This window comes from Dreissena polymorpha, chromosome 13 (genome assembly GCF_020536995.1).
Source record: "Dreissena polymorpha isolate Duluth1 chromosome 13, UMN_Dpol_1.0, whole genome shotgun sequence".
Lineage (NCBI taxonomy): Eukaryota > Metazoa > Mollusca > Bivalvia > Myida > Dreissenidae > Dreissena > Dreissena polymorpha.
In genome coordinates, this window is record NC_068367.1 from 44,430,635 (window position 1) to 44,457,347 (window position 26,713).

The window sequence follows — 26,713 nt, forward strand, 5'->3', positions numbered from 1 at the left end:
TCCAGGGATCAGTGGTTCGAACCCAGTTTAGGGTTACCACCTTTTTTTAATTTTTTTTTTTTTTAAATTTTATTCTTGTTTTTTACTGAAGCTTTTTAAATACAATTTTTACATTTATCAATATAAGCATTTAATGACAAACTTCAATATCTGCCAAAATCTGTGAAACGGCCCCTTTTAATGGAACAGTTACGGCCAAATGTATGCAGACAAGCTGCAAAGAAAGTGCATATGAAGATGACCATTACAGTGCAAATTCATTGCAAACTTTCAAAATTTCAAGCAAAAAAAATATAAACCTGCTTAGGGTTTACAAAAAGAATTGCAAGGCCTAACATTTAACGCAGAGGTTTCTTGTTTCTTGCTGAGTGCACATCATGATGGTTTTCTGCAGACAAACATGACACTGTCGTAAGTGTAGGTGAGCATGGAATGCGTGTTCTGGGTGTACGTGGACTTAACGTTCAACTTTTCCATCTGATATAGTGAAACAAAATAATTGTGAGACATTCATGTAAAAGTTGTATTACAATCTAACAAAACAGTCACTTAAGTTCTTATGTAATGTTTAAACATTATGAATGGATATAAGCCCATTAAAGTATTAAGCTTTACCACACCTTGTCACAGAAGTGAAGGATCACCCCCCCCCCTCCCCTCCCCAAGCCTAATTATCCTGCGTGAATTATACGTTGGTATCCGCCTAGCGACAGGGAAGTCACATGTTCGATCCCCACTGTGGGGGCATTCTTTACATCTCCCAGAAAGACACCAAGTACTGGTTTTAGGCCCAGGAAACAGACTCGGGAGGGTTTCAAATAAGTAAGTAATTTAAAAGCAATAAAGCTAAAATAAATAGGTTTAAACTGAACTAAAACAAAGTACATGAAATACGTAGCAAGTTGTAACAGTGAAAAATGGGGCCACTTTTGACCCCACAATTATTGTGTGAATGTTTTCTTTTTTTTCCTTTAAAGGTCCATATAATCTGACCCATTAATTGTGGCATATATTTTTGCCTATAAAGTCTATAGTTACAAAATAATGTTATTGAATTCTAACTTGAAAAAGGGGCATCACTTTTGTACTTGTTAACGCAGAATGATACAAATCATTTATGCATAATCTAATATCATATGGAACAGTCCATGCAAGTTTGAATGGTGTACATTGATAAGTGTAGCGGAACTCCTACAGACAAATATGTGTGCACAGACAGACAGACAGATGAACAGCCAATCTGACATTGTACATTTTTTAGTTAGTGTTAAATCAAATTGAGACCAAACAGGCAAAGAATGTGTGCAATCCTCACAAAATTATTGCGTATTTAGATATGCTTGCAGCTTAAACGCCAAACCTATTTGGAACACTTTCATTTTTACAGTGTCATAAAAATATAAAAAGAAAAGCATCTTGGGACAAAAGACATTTGGGCTGCACACACTTTAACTGCAGAAGTTATTCATAACTGCAGAAGTTATATGAATAATAATTCAGCAATAGATTGTAATTAAACAATAAGATAAGCCAAAGCAATTACACCACTGGTAGCAGGTCTTACCTCAAATACGAATCCAATCTTCTCTATCACATTTCTCACATCCTCCCAGGCCAGTTCTATGGACACCTCATTGGGCATATCAGCATAGTGGTACAACAGTGGCCCTGAAGATGTATTTAGTTTTACTCTCATGCATAATCAATTGCTGTCAAATGAGTGTCGACCAAACATCAAATAAAGCCAGGAATCGAAATGTAAACCTTCTGATCACTTTCCCCAAATTATTACTTTGTTGCTTATTTTTTGGAACTATTCTTTTGTGAAATAAATATTTGTTAACTATATGCTCACCTGCTGTAACAGTATATGTATCATGTATTATGTGCCATGTGAAACATAATGAAGATCTGCTCTATTCATGCAATAATGCTTTTTATCTACAGAATTTAACAGTATTTAACATTATCTAACTTATTATTATTTCTTTAAAGATTTTTGCATGAATGATAATAAGCAGTTGTCTCATAGTTGTTATGGTGTAGTGATCAAGGTGTCTGGCGCTAATCGGTCCAAAACTATGATGCAGTTGTTTGTTCTTTCTACGTTTTTAATAGTATAGTCATGGGAAATGAAGTTCTACTTTTGTATGCAGCTAATCAAACGGCCATGACAAAAATAAAATTGTCTGCAAGTTTTATGGTAACCATCAACTAATGCACAGAAATAATCAGTTTTTAATTTGATCTGGTCTCCCCACTCATTCCATCCCGCAAAACCCTTAAACTCCATAGCAAACATCTTAAGGTACACATGGGGCGCATTCTTTGAATTTCCTACACCATCAAGTTCTGGTTCTTACCCCCTTAAAGGGGCCTTTTCACGTTTTGGTAAATTGACAAAATTAAAAAAAGTTGTTTCAGATTCGCAAATTTTCGTTGCAGTTATGATATTTGTGCGAAACAGTAAAACTGAACATTTACCATACTCTAAAATAGCCATAATATGCATCATTTGACCATTTTAAAACCTAAAATTATAAAGCGTTGCAATGCGAAACGATTGAATAATTTGGATAGTTCTACTGTTGTCGTTATATTTTGTGAAACTATGAGGATTGCTTATATAAAGTATACCATACATTCTTCATTGTATGAGCACGGATGGCGATTGGTCTAAGTGGTAGACTTTTACTCCAGGACTCCAGGGGTCAGAGGTTCGAGCCCTGTTGAGGGTTACTTTTTTTTTCTTTTTTAAATTTTATTCCTGATTTTTTACTGGAGCTTTTTAGATCCAATGTTTACATTTAGCAATATAGAGCATTTCATGACAAACTTCAATGCATTCCCAAATCTGTGAAAAGGCCCCTTTAACAGGTTAACAGTGTCACCCACGCTTTTCGTGCAACAAAGAAAAACTAATTCAACTAAGGTTAATAACATTCTACTTCTTAGGCTGGTCAAGTTATAAATTGAGCCTTGTTAGGGGAAATCTGGGCTTAATTCATTAAGTGACTTCACAGGCTAATCTGGGATGACACTTCACACTTATACATAAAGCCCAGTTTTTCCAGAACAAGGTTTAATTCAATGAAAGTACCTAGGTTTACCCAGTACCCGCCAGTCTTCAAGATTTCGTAGATCTTCTCCACATAGGCAATAATGTTGTGAGCAGTGTCAATGAAGAACACAGTGGCTACACAGTCAAACATCTCTAAAACATACATACATTTATAGACTGTGCACATTTGGCCATTAAAATACAATGTGCATCAAATTATGTCTGACTTGTGAAATATATCAAATGACACCTTATTGTTAAACAATAAACGAGGAAACACTCTCTGAAAAATTCATCTGTAAAGATAGAATATACATCAAGGGCTAATTAGCATACATAAATTATTTTCTTCCCATCATTTCACATCATCCATTAAATAAAACACGATTTTATGAAATTTTGGAAATAAAACCTAATTGTCCAAAAGTAAACAATAGGTAAGACTATAATGCACTTCTTTATAGATTCTTTATTGTACACAAGTGTGTCTGTTTAAATTTGTTGTTGTTGTATCACTTCATCAGTCAAAACATGGCAGTAAGTTAACCTACCAAGACTGTTCTTACCTGACCAAGCATAGCCATTCTAAGAAAATTACTTATGCCAGGTATTTACAATCACCAAACTCAAATCAGACTTAAGGGGGGAAAATGGCATTTCATGATCAGTTACCTCGCAAGTTATGTGGACAGGCTAGAATTCAATCTTCCCTACTCTGGATTGGCACTAAAGCAATTAAATTATCTGGACCCAAAATCATTTTGAAAATTTGAAGCTGACCAGCTAACAAGTGGGCTATGATGAACATTCAGCACTCACATGATTAAAAGATGCATGACGATTGTCGAAAAGTGACCTGGCTGCCAAGCATGAACCCACTTGACCCAAAATTAAACATGGCATTGATATTTTCAAGATAAACATTATAATCAAGATTAAGTCATAAATGTAGCTTCTTGTTGAATTATATGGTTTTCCTAAACCTTGACCTCATGAGCAAGTTTTTGACCCCTCTTGACCCAGATTCAAACTTGGCTTGGTTATATTGTAACACATTCTTGCCAAGTTAAGAAATATAGGATCTTGCATGAGTGGTCGTTTTGTATTGAATTTATTAAACAAGTCATCTAAATAAACACAAGAGGGCCTGAAAGGCCCAAAGTTGCTCACCTGAGATAACAAGATATTATTGGGACAAATCTTCTGACCAAGTTTCACGAAGATCAGAAAATAAATGTGGCCTCTAGAGTGTTAACAAGGTTTTTACTATAGCCATATAAGGAAAAATGCCCTGCCCCCTGGCAGCCATGTTTTTTAACCAACCGGCATCATTTTAAAACTCTTCCAAGATATTATCGGGATGAATCTTCTTACCAAGTTTCATGAAGATCGGACAGTAAATGTGGCCTCTAGAGTGTTAGCAAGATTTTACTACACCCATAAAAGGAAAAATGCCCCACCCCTTGGAAGCCATTTTTGTCAAGCAAACATAATTATTTTCGAACTCATCCAAGATATCATTGAGACCAATTTTCTGACCAAATTTCATGAAGATTGAACAATAAATGTGGCCTCTAGAGTGTTATCAAGGTTTTACTATAGCCATATATAGCCATATAAGGAAAAATGCCCCGCCCCTGGCGGCCATGTTTTTAAAGCTACCAAAACCATGTTTGAACTCATTTAAGATATCATTGGGAAAAATCTTAAAATCTTCTGACCAAGTTTCATGACGATCAGAAAATAAATGTGACCTCTAGAGTGTTAACAAGGTTTTACAATAGCCATATAAGGAAAATAGCCCCGCCCCGTTGGTGGCCATGTTTTTCAACCAACCGGCATCATTTTTTAACTCGTCCAAGATATTATTGGGATGAATCTTCTGACCCAGTTTCATGAAGATCAGACTATAAATGTGGCCTCTAGAGTGTTCACAAGGTTTTACTATAGCCTTATATAGCCATTTAAGGAAAAATGCCCCGCCCCTTGGCGGCCATGTTTTTTAAGCAAACGTGACCATTTTCGAACTCATCCAAGATATCATTAAGACAAATCTTCTGACCATATTTCATCAAGATTGGACAACAAATGTGGCCTCTAGAGTGTTAACAAGGTTTTACTTTACCCATATAAGGAAAAATGACCCGCCCCCTTGCGGCCATGTTTTTCAACCAACCGGCATCATTTTCGAACTCGTCCAAGATTATATTGGGATGAATCTTCTGACCAAGTTTCATGAAGATTGGACAATAAATGTGGCCTCTAGAGTGTTAACAAGATTTTACTATAGCCATATATAGCCATATAAGGAAAAATGCCCCGCTCCTTGGTAGCCATGTTTTTCAAGCAAACGTTACCATTTTTGAACTCATCCACGATATCATTGAAACCAATCTTCTGACCAAATTTAATGAAGATTGGACAATAAATGTGGCCTCTAGAGAGTTAACAAGGCAAATGTTGACGCTGCACAACGGACAACGGACAAAAAGCGATCACAAAAGCTCACCATGAGCACGTTGTGCTCAGGTGAGCTAATAAAAACAAGGCTTGCCAAGTTTTTATCTTTATTTAGATGACGAGTTTAATAAATTAAATACAAAATGACCACGAATCTAAGATTCTATTTATAACATGACCAACAAATTTTCATTTTATTTTATGCTCTTTTGACCGTTTATTCACATTGTAAAAGAGTTTAACTGAAGAAATTTGCTAGAATAATGATGTCATTTTGTCAAAAAAAAAGACATCATTTCACAGTTATATAACTGGTATAATAACACCCGTGTAATAAACAAAATCGAGCATTACGTTATTTCACTCCTGGAGCGTAGGTCATGTTATAATGAGTCATAAACGTGGCTTCTAGAGTGGCATGCAGTTTTTCTGATGACCATGTGACCTATTTTTTGACACATATGAACAAAGTCCAATATAGGCTATACATTGTCAAGATTAAAATTCGGACATTTTTCATTGAGATTAAGTCATACATGTGGCTTCTAGAGTGGTAACACAGTTTTTCTAATAGTTGACCCAGCGACCTATTTCTGAGACATGCATAAACTCTAATTAATGTGGCCATTCGAGAGGTAACAAAGCTTTTGTAAGATTTGATGTGGTGAATGAGTTTTTGGACGCATATTCAAAATCAGAATAAATAAAAATTCAAAACCTTGCATACTTTTTTCTACCCTTTTTAAATTTTTGTATTACATCTTTACAACAGCAAGTTATTCTTTATTAACCTACTAGATAGTTAACAATGATATGTGTTATTTGTGCATATAATTTTATTGTAATACAATGAATTCTTGTGGCATGATTTTTACAATGTCTATATATCCAAAGTAAACATCTCTGGAAATATTAACTCATATTTGTGCTACTAAGACATAATATTTTGTACGGTATGGAGCAGGATGGCCTCGACCTACACATACCATAGACGAGGTAAATAAATGCTAACACTCTTAATACAAACAAGAGCACCGCATAACGGGTACCACGCTCGGCTGTGAAAGCTTGTCAGAAATTATTTTTTTTTAGAGGTCAGTGACCTTGACCTTTGACCTAGTGAACCAAAATGGGTGTGGCGTGTAGAACCCAACAAGGTGCATCTACATATGAAGTTTCAAAGTTGTAGGTGGAAGCACTTTGATTTTAGGCTAAAAGGTTTTAGCACGATGCCGGCGGACGACGAGCAGGCTATGACAATACCTCGGGTTTTCTTAAAAAACAGCCTCGCTAAAAATTAAAAAAATTCAAAGTAATATTAATCAAGTTTGGATGAAAAATTTGGCTGCTTGAGTGGTAAGTAAAGAAAGTTTGCTTAGATTTGACCCGATGACCTAATTTTTCTTGACTATAAAAACCCTCCATGCGGGGGATATAATTCAAGAGAATCCCGCCCCTATACCTGGATCCTGGTACACCTCGAGGAAATCGCCGGCCGCCATAGAGAAGCTTGCATCCTCTGGGATTTCTGAGGTGTCCACGTCAGGAAACGTGATGGGCGCTGTCTGGTCTGCGTTGCGCACGTTGTTCGTCCACTGATGGACCCAGGGGTACAGGGTGTGACAGTTCACCTCTTTGCACCTGTGTATTTGAGTCAATGATAATTTGTGTTGTGTTCTGAGAAAACTGGGCATAATGCATGTGCCTAAAGTGTCGTCCCAGATTAGCCTATGCAGTCCGCACAGGCTAATCAGGGACGACACTTTCCGCCTTAACAAGATTTTTGGTAAGAAGGGACTTCCTTTAACACTTGTTTTCTGGGCATATACATGTTGACATATATCAATACCAACCACATGTGTTGTTGACAATGTACATTGTGCAAGTCAAATAAAATGTCTGTCTGTCTTTAAACGAAAAATACCATAAAAGCGGAAAGTGTCGTCCCTGATTAGCCTGTGCGGACTGCGACCAGTTTTCTCAGAACGCGACACATTTTGGTTCATATTTTACAGTCTGTGCCTTTTGAATTGGAAAATATAGCGCGATAAATCATGACATTTGGAAAAATTAACATTATTAATATGATAATAAATTACAGTATTCCATTTGCTAATAAGTACATGTTTTATTGCATTGTTTGTGTCATACAATAAAGTACTTCTTAATTTTTTCTTACATTCAAGATAATGTTGAGTTAATATCCTTACATATGCCTAAAAGTTTGGCTTTTGGGGGAAACATTTTGATAGATTTTTGGAAAAAATGTTGTTTTTTGCCATTGAGAAACAGCCTTGTGAAGGCAGAAATTTGGAGCAAAAATTACTGTAAGTATATTACTGGGTTATAGTTTCAACACAACATAGGCCATACAAAGCTGTTTTACTGTGGTAATATTTCCTTGCACTGTTCCTTTTTAAGAGAACATTTTTTATTTTCTGTTATAACTCAATATGGGGCTTAAATAGTGGCCATTAAACAACTGGTACCATAATTTTTTGATGAAAAACATGTCACAAAATGTGGTTAAAAAATGACCATTTTTAAAGGTTTCTACAATATTCCCAAACATATATTTTTTGGTCTAGCAAACTGCGGTCTGACACAGAAATTTATCAGATGTTGTCTGACACATTTTGTTTAAACATGCATATATTTTTTGCTATTCAGGAAGCCAGACTGTTTGAAGATTTTATCAGGTGATCAACATTTGCAAAGCAAGTGACCCACATTCAAACCCAAATTCTGACCCATTGTCATCAATATTGAATCATAAATATGGCCTATACAGTGGTACAAAAATTTATTTCTAAGATTTGACTTGCTGACCTAGTTTTTTACATGTGCTTAAACCAGATTCAAACTGGGCCTAGATATTGAAGAGATAAACATTCTGACCAAGTGAACTTGAGTTAAAAGATGCCTAGTTATTTTTTACAATAAACATTCTGAGAAAGGCCTAAGAAGATTGGATGCAGCCTCAAGTGCAATAATGACTTCAAAGTTGATGACACACAACTCAGGTTGCATGCTGACGGACATAAGGTTATCAAAACAGCTTACTTTATGCTCATTGAAGCTGCAATTGATACTTATAACTAATCATCAAACAAACAAGAGATGTGTTTGTCAGAAACACAATGCCCCCTATTGCGCCAGTTTGAAGCCATATATTTGACCTTTGACCTTGAAGGTTGACCTTGACCTTTCACCACTCAAAATGTGCAGCTCCATGAGATACACATGCATGCCAAATATCAAGTTGCTATCTTCAGTATTGCAAAAGTTATCGCAAAACTTTAACCAAGGTTAAAGTTTTGGGACAGAATGACAGAGTGACAGAATGACAGACAGACAGACAGGCCAAAAACAATATACCCCCGATCATTCGATCCAGGGGCATAAAAATTTCTTGCACAATTAATTATTTCCCATTCTTCTGCAGACATAAAGATTTTACTTGCAACAATAATATAAACACATTACTCATTATGAAAACTTACTTGTTAAGAACAAAGTTGGATGAAAATAGCATGAACAGGCTAAATTCATTTCCCTGACAGCTGTAGCCTCGTCGTGCAAACTCGAAAGCCAGGCGACCTAAACCAGCTCCTGGTACTAGTATATTTACTTGTGATGTTTCACTGCAAGGGACGTAATTATCTAAATAAAGCAAGGGAGAGAAGTCAGGCACAGAATACTTAAAAATAAAGTACAAAGTGACATGTGCAAGCAATAGTACCACATGGAAAACTGCTGAAAATGGATACAATACTATGGTGACTTGATCAATTATCATAAAAAAAAATCAGATCTTCCACGTTGTAAGGCTGAAATATTATTTTAATCAACATCCATTGAAAACATTTTAAAAGCAGTTGTTTTGTATTTTATAATCCTACAATACATGCACACTTCACTAGCTATTTTCTTGATTCAAAACAAACAATTCACACTAATGGAATACATGACTTTGAAAATCATAATGAAATGTATAATAGCAGCAATACATAAAAGCACAAGGGCTGTTTGTAAAACATGCATGCCCCCCATATGGGCCCTCCGTTGTAGTGACAGCCATTGTGTGAATATGTTTTTTGTTACTGTGACCTTGACCTTTGACCTAGTGACCTGAAAATCAATAGGGGTCATCTGCGGGTCACAATCAATGTACCTATGAAGTGTCATGATCCTAGGCAAAAGCGTTCTTGAGTTATTATCCGAAAATCATTTTACTATTTCGAGTCATCGTGACTGGTGACCTCAAAATCAATAGGGGTCATCTGCAAGTCATGATCAATCTACCGATGAAGTTTCATGAGCCTAGGCATATGCGTTCTTGAGATATCATCCGAAAACCATTTTACTATTTCGGGTCACAGTGACCTTCACCTTTGACCTAGTGACCTCAAAATCAATAGGGGTCATCTGCGAGTCATGATCAATCTACCCATGAAGTTTCATGATCCTAGGCGTATGCGTTCTTGAGTTATCATCCGGAAACCATTTTACTATTTCGGGTCACCGTGACCTTGACCTTTGACCTAGTGACCTCAAAATCAATAGGGGTCATCTGCAAGTCATGATCAATCTACCCATGAAGTTTCATGATCCTAGGCGTATGTGTTCTTGAGTTATCATTCAAAAACCATTTTACTATTTCGGGTCACCGTGACCTTGACCTTTGACCTAGTGACCACAAAATCAATAGGGGTCATCTGCAAGTCATGATCAATGTACCTATGAAGTTTCATGATCCTAGGCCCAAGCGTTCTTGAGTTATCGTCTGACAACCACCTGGTGGACGGACCGACAGACAGACCGACCGACAGACCGACCGACAGACCGACGGACCGACAGACTGACATGAGCAAAGCAATATACCCCCTCTTCTTCGAAGGGGGGCATAAAAATATAAATCATATAAACATAAAGTAAATTAATTTTCAATTTAAGCTGTTTTCCGATCAATAAACAATTTATTTGCATATTTTTTTATGTTGCAATCCACACAAAAACAGTTTAACATGAAATTTAATACGTAAACAAGGGCTGTTTGTAAAACATGCATGCCCCCCATATGGGCTGTCAGTTGTAGTGGCAGCCATTGTGTGAATACGTTTTTTGTCACTGTGACCTTGACCTTTGACCTAGTGACCTGAAAATCAATAGGGGTCATCTGCCAGTCATGATCAATGTACCTATGAAATTTCATGATCCTAGGCCCAATAATTCTTCAGTTATCATCAGGAAACCATTTTACTGTTTCGAGTCACTGTGACCTTGACCTTTGACCTAGTGACCTGAAAATCAATAGGGGTAATCTGCAAGTCATGATCAATGTTCCTATGAAGTTTCATGATCTTAGGCCTAATTATTCTTCAGTTATCATCAGGAACCCATTTTACTGTTTCGAGTCACTGTGACCTTGACCTTTGACCTGAAAATCAATAGGGGTATCTGCCAGTCATGATCAATGTTCCTATGAAGTTTCATGATCCTAGGCCTAAGCATTCTTGAGTTATCATCCGGAAACCATTTTACTATTTCGAGTCACTGTGACCTTGACCTTTGACCTAGTGACCTGAAAATCAATAGGGGTCATCTGCCAGTCATGATCAATGTACCTATGAAGTTTCATGATCCTAGGCCTAAGCGTTCTTGAGTTATCATCCGGAAACCATCTGGTGGACAGACTGACGGATGGACCGACCGACATGTGCAAAACAATATACCCCCTCTTCTTCAAAGGGGGGCATAAAAAGACATCCCCATAGGGCACAGATGCCCCAAAAATCCCCCTATGTCAGAAACAAGCTGTTTTATGGTTGAATGTGACCGTTGACCCTTGACAAGTGCTTCTTCAATCAAAGGGCAGCATAAAAACAAAAACTATTTGAGTCACATTCTGATAAAACTGGACTGCACAGGCTAATCTGGGACGACTTTTTACGCACATGCATTATGCCCAGTTTTCTCAGAACGCGACTCATTTCAAAAACCTACCAGTTGTCTGCTGGAAATCTCTTCACCACCTCGGCTATGACAGGATCGTAGCACACGGCCCGCTCGTGCTGACCCTGGTCACTCCAGTCACGCACAAACTGCTTTAGTGTGGACTTCACCTTCTCCATGTCAGACAGGCGTGGCAGCGTGGACTTGGAGTCTGGCTCCTCCTCACCAGCCTGCGCACAGATTTATAAATATGAGTCTGGTTCTGGGAAAACTGGACTTAATGTATGTCAGTAAAGTGTCATCCCAAATAAGCCCGTGAAGTCTGCACAGGCTATTCAGAGATAACACTTTCCGCTTAAACTGAATTCTTGCTTAGAAGAAACATCTTTTAACAAAATATACCATAAAAGTGGAAAGTGTCATCCCAGATAAGCTATGTTGACTGCACAGGCTAAGATGAGACGACAATTAAGTCACATGCATTAAGCCCGGTTTCACAGACCACTGCTTCAATGCTTTGTAGTCCTTTTTAAATTTATGTTATATTTTTGCATAATTTTGTCAAACGTTATAATACCGCATGATAAAAAGTTTTCAATTTAATATGAAGGCAGTTTCCATAATATTTTTTATATTGTACAACTCTATGTCATGTAACAGACTTACACATATTCAATATACAACATCAATAACTGAATACCGTTAGTTTTACTTCGGAAAGTGTGAGAGTGCTACATTGAACAATTTTTTGTCGATGGACAGATGAATAATCAGGCAGACAGATATCATTGGTTACATGATACAGTGATATATTCAAAATCTCATTAACAGGCTATCCGCTGCAAACATGTCTTTTGTTTGCAAAGAATGGCATATTGGCTAGATTATTTTTTTTTTTTTCATCATACTCCATCAATGTTTTACAAATTGTGAATCATTTAAAATATTATATATTTTCATTTGACATGTTTGTTGTTTCTTTAATTCTTTCCCACTTTGAAGCCAAGTAAATCTGGTTATATGCATCCAGCATAAAACCGTTCATGTTTTATGCTGTTAGCTTCTTATCAGTATCTTCGGGTTTGAAATAAAAAAAATTGAAACTCGCACATATTTTATTTGATTTTCTCAGATGAAAATGGGTGAAAATGTGTATGAGTGGTAAAGGATTAAGACAATAGCAGTTCAATTTCTGTATGGTCCTACATTCGACATATTCTGTTGATTCTCGAAGATGTGCTCAGCATCTTGGGTGATCAGCTTGATTATCCGGCTGTTCTGTTCCACACATGACCTACAAAAATTGGCATGTTATTTAATATTTACTAGTATCATCCATAATGATTACTAGTAACAAGCCTATTGCAAAGCAATATATGTCCCCTACCTGCTCCATCATTGTCAGAATTTATTTTTTTTGGTTATAGCAACCAGAATTTTAGACGTAGGAAAAAAATGAAATGACGTGCATAATGTCCATATTGCAATCTATCCATGTTTTAAGTTTCATGAAAAAATATGAAAAACTTTTAAAGTTATCGCAGGATCCAGAAAAATGTGACAGACAGACTCACAGAGTGCAAACAATAAGTCCCCTCCGGTGAAACCGATAGGGAACAAAAACAAGGGGGCCATAATGATCCTTATGCACTCACCTGAGTTCATGAAAAGCGATTGTTGAAGATTTGACTTGGTAGAAGGCATAAAAGTGAGTAAAAGAACATTAGTATAGACCTAAATAAACAAGACATATGTTCATAAAGCATGGATGATAAATGACAACTTTACAGTCCGTATAAGGAATTTTCATTGACAAATTTGGTCTTTGAAGTGTGACCTTGACCTTTGCAGTTAAGGGAGATGAGTTTAACATGCAACACATCCTTATGAAATGAACACCATTTGCAACGAGTTATTTTAAAGTCCCTCAATATATGGCAATGTTATGGCTGAGAAAAAGAATGCTCAAGCTTTTTTACGACCAAAATTGACTTTTGACCTCAAAATTTGATTTTGACCTTTGAGGTAGGGAGGATTGTTTCATACAAAATGCCGTCCCCTCATGGTTTTTATATGTGTTAAGTTATCTTAAAAAAGCCTAATGAATGACACAATTACAGTCAAAGGAGCTGTAAAGTTATGGCTTAGAAAGGAATTTTCTAGCTGTTTTATGTCCAAATTTAACTTTTAACCTCATAGTGTTACCTTTATAATTATATACATACTGAACAGTTTCCATGTGCTTTAGGAAGTGTGGTATAAGCTGTTTGTGGTGATTTGGTAGCCCGTCATAATGCCTCAGGGAGTCTGTAATACGGCTGAGTGAAAATACTCTGAAAATATTAACATCAATATAGCTTAGATCACATCATTTCAGTTTTGTAGAGGTGTGAACACTTCTCTTTACTATAATATGTTCTTTTATCACACATATGTTCTTTTTATTTACAAAAAATAATAATTCAACTTAGTCCTGAACAAAGTGCATCACTTGATTTTGTTGATCTTGCAGCATAATTAGGTCACTTTAATTAACTTTGAAATGCACAACAGTTGTTTTGTAACTGTTATGACTTCAAAAAAAAATCTGCTACAGTAATTAAGGATGTTTACTAGGGTCATACATGTATGATGTTATTTGTGATTCTCATTTAAAAGTTTGTAATTTTAATACTGGACTTGTTTTCGTCATGTAATGATAAAGATTATGACTGTATGTATATGTTCTGGTTCTACTAAGTTTAACAACTGTGTTGCATTACATGTAGTAACCTTTTTGAGCAATGTTGTGGAAATAATTGATTACACTTACGATCATTATTTTGTTTTTCCTTCCATACTCGACATATAAATTACAGTATAGAACACACACAAAACCTTATCATCAACTCCATGTACACAATGTAAATGATACAGACAAAAGCCCACCACGCAGCTGCGGATGATGACCACTAATTGTATCATTTTTCTGACATACATATAGACATATCTATGAGACTCAAAATTGTTCTTTCCGAGTCTTCTATGTTTGCAATGCAAAATCCTAGACCACTTGACAAATGCTATATTGCATTTATATGTGTACTTCACACACAAATACAAAAGTTATTATTTTGCAGCGATCAGTTTTTTCATTATATGTTTTTTCACCCCAAAAATACAATGTTTTTCTCTAGTTTGTTTTGCTTCCTGTTTTCTGGTTCTCTGCATTAAGGAAACAAGCCAAATGCCACATGCTGTTTTACAACAAATCGCAATAACTTTTTCCAAAGCAATGCTTCCTTTAGAAAGTTAAATGTATTTAAAGCCCTTCAGAGATCGGGATATTTTTTTCCCTGAAGAGATTACTTCCCCATATATGAAAACAACAATGGGCACTTACAAAGTTGAATGGGCACTTTGCAATAATAAATGGGCACTTCTCAAGATTTATTTTGGGTTAAAATTACAGACAATAGGAAAAGCAGTGTCAGTAAAATTGCGACCCCATCAAATTTATTTCCAAGTCTGTGACGCAACTATATTGTTTAACATGTTAATTATATTAAACAAACCCGATATTATGGTAGACAAAAATAGTTTTACCTTGCAATTTGATAATTAGTATAAATAATACTTAGCTTGAGCACTGTAATAATCCAATAAAACACTGCCATTATTTACAATATAAGTGTTTAGGAATTTTGAAAACACGGGCTTACGCCAAAGGCATAGTTAGGAATTATACAGAAAGTTTGTAAATTGGAACTAATCGGTATATCTCGAAAAATGATTGATAAATGTATTTGTCGTTTCAATGCTTAGGGCTGAGTAATTTCTGCATATCGGAACTCAACTTGCATAAAACACTTGCTCAATTAACCGTTAAACACCACCTCCGTTCTCTGCAAAAGATTTGAAGGCGGAGCTATGCATGAGCTATTATTAAATTGGACAATTGCCATTGAGGAACAAACACACGATTGGTTCCCAATGTTGATTGCTAGACAAAGGAAGCCAATATTGTAGGCGAGAACACAAAGTGCAAATTTTTGAAAGATTTGAACTGACTCTCACTCATTCTCACGGGAATTGGGATTTTAGTTTTCAATGGCTACAGCTTGAAATAATTCTTTTGACAGGCCAACTTTCTTGTCAAATATTTTGTATCTTTTATATCAATAAGAAAAACTACAAAAGAAGTTGTCGGTGATACTAACATTGCCTTAAATAAGTATAAATGATACAAAAATTAAATGTTCGAGACTGTCGTCGGAGGAAAGCTCTCTTTTTACATGCTTACTCTGACATTATGGCTGTAAAAAAATAACGAGTTTCCAATATTTTTAGTAAGAGTCGGGTCTTTGGAGCCTGCCAATCGCAAAACAAGTAAAAAGTTAGTAAATATCTAGTTGAACACGCACGCTGTTTAATGTCGTTAAACATAGAAAACATATGAAATGTCCGAGACCACATATTCCAGAGCTACTTGAAAGAACGTTTATACCCACATGAAACATATCCGATTTTGTTTGGCAGCTCTAAGAAATGCATCATATGACACTTTAAGTTTCACTTTGCTTATTACCATTAAAAATCATAATTATACACTAGAAAGTGAGTTCAGGTGTCTTAATTACCTAAATCTGAAATGTCCGATACGACAATTCTATTCGTTGTCAATAAGTGTATGGTTAATGTTTTATCTCTTTTAAAATGGCTTGACATAACAAGCATTTATAACCAGAAAAGACATAGATGTCCGGAAAAGAATTCAGTTTAAGAAAAGAAATAAGTGTGCAAGAAATGTCCGAGACTGAAATGTCCGATACGAAAACTTGTAATTCAAGTAGCTGATGTCATAATTTAAAAAATACGTGAAATGATATGACGTCATCGCTATTCCACATGTTCCTGGAATAACAAGGTTTTTTATCTCTGCTATATTTGTATGAAGACGCCCGGGAAGGTGTATTGAAAATAAGTGGTAAGTTGTTTAACATTTTTGTCTGATATATGAAATTGATTGTTTGAAGTTTGATCATGTTTTGCAATTTGAATTATTGATATTTAATCAATATGATACAAATGTTTTTTGGACAGAAATACTTTCATTGTCCGTAAAATAACCTGTGAAATGTCCGAGACATTTGGTATCGAACATTTCATTCAACTTTGTGCCTCCATGTTCAACAAAATTCAGATAGTAATAATATATATCGTACACATTGTGATTTCTATTTAATTTTTAAGTATTCGCATCAGGAAGATTGAAAAAAAATGATTAAGTTTAAAACAAAACTATGCTAGTTTAAACTTGTACCAAATACCACTGTTATAAACAATTTTATATCTCTAGCTTTCTGGCAGATTTTAATGAATCTGTACATTTTTCAGTTTTCCTTGCATAGAAATTGTTAGTATATGGTAAAACGGTTTAAATATCGGAAATATATTTACAATTCAAATTATATTCTACACAGAAAAACATTGATACAACGGTCTCGTACATGTCAAAGGTGTATCGCACATTTCCTTTGCATCTAATAGCGATTATTTAAGACTCCATAGTACTATCATCATAAATTATGCATCAAGTCAACAGGGAAGACTTTGCCTTTATTATTGTGCCTTGTTTTATACCCAAGTTAAAATGGGTCATACCATTGGAACACACTTGGTGTTCAGGTGCCTGCGGCGGTCGACGGGCCTTTTCCATCACAGTGTTTTGTACTGTTTTCTCTTTAAATCAAATAGTTTTCATCCGATCTTCATCACATTTGACCAAAGGTGTGTATCGATGATATCTAGGTCAACATAGAATGTGGGTCATGTTATGTCAAAAACTAGGTCACGGTGCTGATTAGCCATTAACCATGGTTTCAAAATTTTTCGAATATTATTCATTCAAACTTAGTCAGAAGTTGTATCTTTATGCTTTTTGGGTCAAGGTCGAACATGGGTCATGCAAGGTTAAAAACTAGGTGACAGGGTCACTTATTGCATTGCCGGTGTCTAATTCTTTTGAATAATTTCCACATCTTAGCTTAGCTTATTTTGCGACAATTTGGTATTCTTGCAAGCATGTTTGTCCTGATTAAATCATTTAAAAAGTATAAGCGGAACAGTTGATATATTTTTCAACGTTTGCCGATTTTCTGAAAATGATTGTCTGGTTTATTTTTTTCAGTTGACCACGGTGAATTCTAGGGTTGACATTTGCCAGGACTACAGGACTATACTAGGAAGAGATTAAAAGAGAAGGACTATGCGGGGTACTTAAAAAAGAGAGAGAAAGAAGAAGAAAAAGTAACATACCGTCTTCGGAATTGTCCGAAACAGAGCGAAAAAAAGAGAAACAAAAGAAGCTTTTTAACATTACAAATACACAGACATAAGAAGAGGCAGTGCCTTGTTTTATACCCAAGTTAAAATGGGTCATACCATTCGAACACATGTGTGCAGGTGAGCGACGGGCTTACAACAGTGTTTACTCTCTCTAAATCAAATAGTTTTCATCCGATCTTTATCAAATTTTTTCAAGCCGATTACAGTTGATTTCTGCACTACCTTGGTGTCTGAAGGTTTTTATATGGCATGCAGTTTATTAACTGTTGTTTGAATATTGAGTGTTCATGTATTTCATTGAGGATAATTTTTTAGTGAGCATTTATAATGCATAAAACAGCAGCGGGTATCGAACATTTCGAAAGTAGACTTCAAGGTTTTGTGTTTTTTTTAAAGCTACATCTTTATATTTATCAAAACATATCATTGAGGCTTTTTAGATATGATGTCGCGTACAACTTCAAAACTGTTTTGCAAACGTATACATTGAATGCAAAGATCCATATGATTTTTTTTTGTTTTGCACATAATCATGTGTATTGGTCGGTGTCTGTATGTTATGTCGAATGTTGTTTTTTTCACTAAGTTTTAAACTAACAATATGCAATGACATTTTAAACACAAAAACAAGCACATGAGACGATTTGTTGCCGATGGTGTAAGTGCTGAAATCTAGTTTTGAAATGTTCGACCCATTGATTAGAAATGTTCGATTCGGTTTAAAAAAAATTATCACTGATTAGATATTATCAGAAACTGTTTAAAAGTGTTCAGTTGTTTCATTGTGGTTGATGTTGTTGAAGTGCCCATATAAACTATGTAATGTGAATGCTTACTTTGTCAACGCACAACTATAATTACTTCTGTATAATGGTTTCGTTTAAGCATAAGGAAATAGGGGAAAGTTTCTGTTCTTAGTTATCAGACTTGTTCAAATGTTTTACAATATTGATTTGTATTATTAAAAAGTTCAGCAAAATATATTATTGTTATGTTTATGCACGATTTAATGCCCTTATATTGAAATATTCTCCGAGTGATTATCCGTGAAATGTTCGAGACATTTTACCTGCAAGATTGAACTTTACCTCAACTTAAGTATATTTAGATATCGTCCTTAAGTGGATTTGTTTCTGTGTATACATACATGAAAGGTGAAAATTGAAAGGAATACCTTAAAGGGAAACCGTTGTGTGCAACAGCGCACAATTTGAAGTTCGACCTATCGGCATAATAGACAGAAAGTCGATTTCAATCTGTTTCAATGATCATTTTAAAATTTTATTTCTGAAAGTTTTATGAAATATTTGAAGATTGTGTCTTCGATTAACGTTAGTTCAATATGTTAATTTTTGTAAAAAAGTTACTAAATACTTGTATTTCTATACGAAACAAACAACTCAATGCATTATATTTGATGGCTAGAATGTCTCCGGCATTTCATTAGAGTAAAATAAACCTTTTACCGCGGTTCTACTTGGCAAGCTACTTCAAGAAAAGTAATTGCATGCTGATGCCAGCGTCTTTCCCTAATGTTCTTAGATGGTCTGTTTAAAAAAATAACAGGAAAAAAAAGAAATTGCAGTACTTTTATTTTTTTTTGTTTTCTGTTTCTAAAATCCCAATCGCCGTGAGAACTAGTGTCTATGTTTACAATTCCAGTAAAACACTTGCTAACATTAAACTTTGGATTAAATTATCAAAATAAAGCAAAAGCAAAGTTGGAAAATATGATTAAATTAGTTTGCATCAGTTTAAATAAGACATTTTGCATTGTAAATCAAAGAGTTTTCATGACACAGACAACAACTAGCAAACATTACCGCGACAACGCGGGGATCGATCTACCTGGATTGTTTTTCATGAATGATCTCATAAGTCGAGAAAGCAAACAAATAATTTGTGTAAGAGTAGTTTTTCTTATACATGGATAAGATTATGCAACGGGCATCGCATTGTGTAATGATGCGCATCGAATTACAGAAATGATGCGCAGTTTTTCGTCTTAATGGGAAAAGAACGCACTGCGCACCTTTATCCCGATCTCTGGCCCTTCTTACTAAATTCAAATTTTTCAATGCTTTATTTCCAACCCTAAGATACTGATGAGTAGCAACCAAATTTTTTTTTGCCTGAATCCTGATTTATTTCGACTTTATTTGCTTCAATATATATATATATATATTTGATATATTAATGTTATTGTTATGATCTTCATGCAATAATAAACCCTTAACAAGAGCACCGCCTTGCGGGTGCAGACCGCTCATCTATTTTCTTTTTAAAGGTGAAGGGACTCTCATTTTCAATCACAAAGGAGGGAGGGGTGGAGTGAAGAGGGGTGTATAGTGTGGGGTTGTGGACATTTATTACATTATCTTCCAAAAAAGCGAAAAAAAAAAAAAAAAAAAAAAAATCGGGGGGGAGGGGGGGGGGGGGGGGCGATGAGGGGGGGGGGGGGGGGTATTTTTTGGGTGCGATAGTTTGACGGTATTTCAAACATAACCGTTTTTAAAAAAAAAAATGGGGGGGGGGGTATAGTGTGAGGGTGTGGTGGTAATTTGTGAGATGATCTTAAAAAAAAAAAAAAAAAAAATCAAAAAAAAAAATTGGGGGGGGGGGGTGGGTGGGGGGAGGTGGGGGTATAGTGTGAGGGTGTGGTGGTCATTTGTGAGATGATCTTAAAAAAAAAAAAAAAAAAAAAAAAAAAATTAGGGGGGGGGGGGAGGGGGAGGGGGGGGGAGGGCACGGGGGATGGTTTGGGTGGAGTCTATTGTGGTATGTCAGGTAAGAGTAGTTTCGTCAAAGTATCAATCAAATCTAATCATAAATAAAGAAGTTATGGCAATTTTAGCAAAATTTAATAATTTGACCTTGAGAGTCAAGGTCATTCAAAGGTCAAGGTAAAATTCAACTTGCCAGGTACAGTAACCTCATGAAAGCATGAAAGTATTTGAAGTTTGAAAGCAATAGCCTTGATACTTAAGAAGTAAAGTGGATCGAAACACAAAATTTAACCATATATTAAAAGTTACTAAGTCAAAAAAGGGCCATAATTCCGTAACAATGACAACCAGAGTTATGCAACTTGTCCTTTTACTGTACCCTTATGATAGTTTGTGAGTGTTCCAAGTATGAAAGCAATATCTATGATACTTTAGGGGTAAAGTGGACCAAAACATAAATCTTAACCAAATTTTCAATTTTCTAAGTATAAAGGGCCCATAATTCCGTCCAAATGCCAGTCAGAGTTACATAACTTTGCCTGCACGGTCCCCTTAGGATAGTTCTTAAGTGTTGCAAGTATGAAAGCAATAGCTTTGATACTGTAGGAATAAAGTGGACCTACCACAAAACTTAATCAAATTTTCAATTTTCTAAGTATAAAAAGGGCACATAATTCTGTCAAAATGCCAGTCAGAGTTACATTACTTTGCCTGCACAGTCCCCTTATGATAGTTAGTAAGTGTTGCAAGTATGAAAGCAATAGCTTTGATGCTTAAGGAATAAAATGGACCTAAACACAAAACTTAACCAAAATTTTCAATTTTCTAAGTATAAAAAGGGCACATAATTCTGTCAAAATGCACGCCAGAGTTATCTAACTTTGCCTGCCCAGTCCCCTCATGATAGTAAGTAAGTGTACCAAGTTTGAATGCAATAGCATTGATACTTATTGAGAAAAGTGGACATAAACGCAAAACTTAACCAACATTTTCAATTTTCTAAGTATAAAAAGGGCACATAATTCTGTCAAAATGCACGCCAGAGTTATCTAACTTTGCCTGCCCAGTCCCCTCATGATAGTAAGTAAGTGTACCAAGTTTGAATGCAATAGCATTGATACTTTTTGAGAAAAGTGGACCTAAACGCAAAACTTAACTGGACGCCGACGCCAAGGTGATGACAATAGCTCATAATTTTTTTTCAAAAAATAGATGAGCTAAAAATAATACTAGTAATTGTAACATTACAGTTGGCATCTGTATTCACGTTGTAGTATCCTCCAATTACTTTGAGTTGAGCGGTTAAGGAAACAAGTAAAAGAATTTCTATATTTAAATTCAAACAATGTTGCAATCAACGATGTATTCCTGTTAAATCCATGTCAAATTGTTTATTAACAGAGTGTTTAACAATGCAAAGCCGATAGTTTCATACACACCCGCAAATTACATCAACTACGTGCATTGTTTACCTTGAGTCGAGACGTCACATCCAAAAGCAAGAGCACTCGATTGCAATAGGCATGAGGTAAACAAAACTTCAAACATTCCATTCACTAAACAAATTTATAGAAAATGAAAGATTAATTTTACTTTTTTATAACTTATTTTTACAATTTAACAAGTTTTTGTTTTATCGGTCAATCTTCTTTGAGCAACATTGACATGAAAATGTGCTCACGAATTGAAAACATAACAACGTTCACAATTTGTTCAAATCAAATTTCCGCATATTTGTTACTATTAAAAGATTTCATGAAATTATCATCCAATCGGGACAGGGTTTACCCACTGAAAGTGTGTTTATTTTCGCGATGTGCGTGCACAAATTGTTCCATGCAACATTTTCTGGGAATCTGGGAAACAGTAAAAGAAATTTCTTTAAAATATACATGTATCAAATACACAGAATAGGCATACATTTGGGTTATTTCAGTTGAAGTAAGATTTTTTAATGCAATTAAACTGTTTTTTCCTTATTTAAGTCATGTCTGTAATTATTTTCAACCGTAATAATGTTAGTAAAACACAATGCTCGAAGCGCATAAGTGTGACGTCATCACTAGAGCCACGTTCTTAATGTTAACAAAGTGATTGAAATTAGGTAATGCTCGAAATAAGGGATTCGTACGATATTGCGGTATTTCAAGCTGCTTTTTTGTCAGAATCCGTAACACATTTGCTCTGAGAAAGCAATTTTATCTGTGATAATGAACAATATTTTGGATATTTGCGGTTGTAATCCATCGGAACCACGTTGAATAATCAAATTAAACAATATTCCGATTTATTTTTTCAGTATTTTAGCCAATTTTCAACTTCCGGGCAACTGGTGACCACTGGCACTGATATAGGCACTGGGTCCACTGTACATAAATGCATACTTCACTATAAAAAAGAACATAAGAATGATGCCACAAACCTATACGCTTTAAAAGAATTCAATATACGGACGAAATGTTCCCTTTCTTGTCGTTCATCATCTTTTTCTTTGTGGTTGTGAACTACTTCGGAATCGTCGATCATGGGCGCATCCATTTTGAAAGGGAGCTAACTCAGGGCTTGTGTATTTTTCGTCCAAGTTAAGAACACCCGAGATAGCGGAACTCAATTATTTGTTACCATATGCATTAACAAAGACCTATAGATAACTATAGGTCTTTGGCATTAACAATTTATGGACTTTTTAAAAATACAAATTGCTTCAAAATAATATATCAGCGGACAGGATGGTGACAATTAAAAATAGTCTTATTTTGTTTCAAAAAAAATTATTCACATTAATAAAGAAACAATTAAGGTGGGGGAAGAAACACACAACCATTCCCCAGTTGTCTATTTACAAGGATACCCATGTGCCCAATTATCATTTTGCAGTAATGCACAATGATTCAAGATTATTCCTGTTGTGTTCTTCTGGCATTCCTGTGTAAAATGTTTTTAGTTTAGTTTAAACCTATTTATTTTAGCTCGATTGCATAACAAGCCTTGGGCTTATTTGAAACGCTCTCGATTCCGTTTCCTGGGCCTAGAACCAGTACTTGCATGGTGTCTATGGGGAAGATCTAAAGAAGGCTCCCACAGTGGGTATGGAACCCTTGACGTCCTGGTCACTAGCGGACACCATATCCTCTACGCCACGGCCAACTTGTGTTAAATCTTTTTCAATCTACAACATATTTTTTTTTAACCAACTGGTGTGGGGTTCAAACCAACAATGTAAAGAATCACACCTCGTTCTTACAATTGAGCCAATCAGACAGCTGATTTTTACCCAGGCATATTACAGATATTTTCTTCATGTGTATGCACCTGCATCCGTCCTAGCTTGTCCCAAATGTATCTTGATAATTTACATGTGTTTTAAAAATAGCTTACCACAAATAATAACTACCAATATATGGGATATCAGTCTCTTGTCCCAATCTCAAAGGTCAAGACCACACATAAGGGTAAAAGAAAAAGGTTGGCATTATACACCATTATACGACTTGCAAGGACTGTAACATCATCATGCATTTTTTAACTAATTCACTACAATTTTTCACCTTATCCAGAAAGTTTGTCGCATGTAAGAATCATGTCTCTTGCATAATTATAAAGGTCTATGGTTAAATATGAGCCCAACAGAGTTGTTTTGCACTGTTGCTTTGTCATTCATCAGTCAGTTTTACATAAACATGGGAAAAAAATCTATAAAAAAAAACCAGTGTCCCTAAAGTCCCTATGGGTAAGGCCATATTTAATGTCAAAGGTCAAACATGGCCATCACAGAGCTTTCGCAGACAATAACTAATAAGTGTAACGCCTTTGTCCATTGCTCAAAGATGATGGGCATACGTAAAGATCAATGTTCAAATAGTGGCATGTAACAGCTTTTACATCATAATATCATTCAAATACACCTTAAAAACAACATAACACACCCTGTTGTGAGGCCATGTTGTGTGTAATGCCTATGTCATATGTCCAAATTATAATGTCCCAAACATCTTATGCACATACTTATGTCTTGTTTCAAATAAAGCTGAACTTGTTGCAAACTGGCTTTTAGTTTGTTAATCACACCACTCTTACGAAACAAAAGTTCTATCATATTATGTCAGAAATATAATTTATCAAAATATTTATATTTACATCATGACTTCTCAAAATAAAGACACAGATAAACTTAATTAACAGACAGGATATGATAGGTAGGAAGACTGGGCAACTGTTTTGAGGATTTGGAAAGATGTTTCATGTTGTATTTGTCTATTTTTATCAGGAACAGATTGCTCGTTTTGTTTTGTCCAGCCTTTGATATCAGAGTGTGTGGACAAGCACACAATTGGTGTCATTCCAAACTCGGTTACTACTGTTTTTTTCCGCTTATCAAGTTGAGGTGCAAAGAAAAATGGCCTTAATCCATGAGTTCAGTATTGTCTTTTAATATTTAATCTCAAATTTAAGTAATTATGGGAATACTCAGGTGACAAAAGTGCACATGCTATTGTAACAAACACTTGGACACTCTTAATGCAAGGACAGCTAAGCGCTTGTCTTCCATCAGCTCTTATGTAAGATACACTAAGGCTAACTGTATTTATTCCAATATCTTTTGTGTTATCAAATATATTTAATTGTAATTTTGAGTACTTCTGTACAATAGTCTTCAATGTCTTCACAGATGAAAGCATGCAAATAACATTCAGTGTTTTATATTCTAGGAAACATGTTTTCTTTAAATGTTATGACTTTCAAAAACCTTGCATCCAAAATAAATACATCACTTTTTGTCAAAGCTCTACATCTGTGTTACAATTTACATCAGATGGTATCTCAGTAATAGCTGTAAATCTGTCTGCATCTGCCAAACATGTTTTTTTTTATTTCATAGGGAAACTGATACTGCTTAGTGCACAGCTCTCTCCATTAATGATTTGAAGAGAATGATACTGTGAAACTCCATCGAACATTATTGTCTCTCTATGGATGATAAATGAACTTTGTTTTGAGAAAACTGGGCTTAATGCATGTGTGTTAAATGTTAACAGCTTATAGGGACCACACTTTTCGTTGTGAAATTTTTGTTTAAAGAAAACTTTTTCTAGCCAAAATTCCAGTTGAGGCAAAAAGTGTCCTCTCAGATTAGCCTGTGCGGACTGCACAGGCTAATCTGGGACAACACTTTAGGCACATGCATTAAGTCATTTTTTTCCATAACAAGACTCGAATGGTCTGCCTCACTTTCTATTGGTTCATAAATTGAGAAAACTCTTACAGTATTTAATATTTGGGGAAAAAGAGTCGATTGTTAAAATATATCACTGTGTTTTGTATTACCTATTGCTGAATATCTGGCATGAAAATAATACTTTAAGGTATTTTCAATTATATCATTGTGTTCATATAAATAAACAAGAGGGCAATGATGGCCCTGAATCCCTCACCTGACTAACTTTGCTACAACAACTTAAATTCTATCAGACCCATATACAATCCCAAGCCAGATTTCAGCAATTAATACATTCTGACAAAATTTCATTAAGACGTTATGAAAACTGTGATCTCTTTCATCTACACAAGGTTTTACTAGAATTGGCCAGGTGACCTGATTTTTTACCCCAGATGACCCATATACGATCCAAAATCAGATCAAGATAAACATTCTGACCATATTTCATTAAAGGGATCTTTTCACGCTTTGGTAAATTGACATAATTGAAAAAAGTTGTTTCAGATTCGCAATTTTTCGTTTTAGTTATGATATTTGTGAGGAAACAGTAATACTGAACATTTACCATGGTCTAATATAGCCATTATATGCATCTTTTGACGATTTTAAAACCTAAAAATTATAAAGCGTTGCAACGCGAAACGATTGCATAATTTGGAGAGTTCTGTTTTTGTCGTTAAATTTTGTGAAACTACGAAGATTGCTTATATAAGGTATAAAATACGTCAAGTATGTGTACTCGGCGGAATAGCTCAGTAGGCTAAGGCGTTTTTACTTCAGGACTCTGGCAGGACTCCAGGGGTCACTAGTTCGAAACCTGGACCGGGCAATGTTCTTTTCCTTTTTTAAATTTTATTCTTGATTTTTTACTGGAGCTGTTACGATCCAATGTTTACATTTATCGATATAAAGCATTTAATGAATAAGTTAAAAAATGCCAAAATCTGTGAAAAGGCCCCTTTAAGA

General features: G+C 35.3%; 1 protein-coding gene across 1 annotated transcript; it reads right to left on the reverse strand.

Annotated features, from left to right (window-relative positions):
• LOC127856625 (carnosine N-methyltransferase-like) lies at positions 1 to 23,078 on the reverse strand. The gene is made up of 9 exons (XM_052392945.1): positions 22,952 to 23,078; positions 13,702 to 13,809; positions 12,683 to 12,770; positions 11,528 to 11,706; positions 9,025 to 9,165; positions 6,984 to 7,162; positions 3,101 to 3,214; positions 1,565 to 1,668; positions 1 to 477 (listed from the first exon to the last, which is right to left on the reverse strand). The coding sequence occupies exons 1-9, from the start codon at positions 23,065 to 23,067 to the stop codon at positions 376 to 378; spliced, it is 1,131 nt and encodes a 376-aa protein (XP_052248905.1). The 5' UTR covers positions 23,068 to 23,078; the 3' UTR covers positions 1 to 375.
• Between the last annotated feature and the right edge of the window lie 3,635 nt (positions 23,079 to 26,713).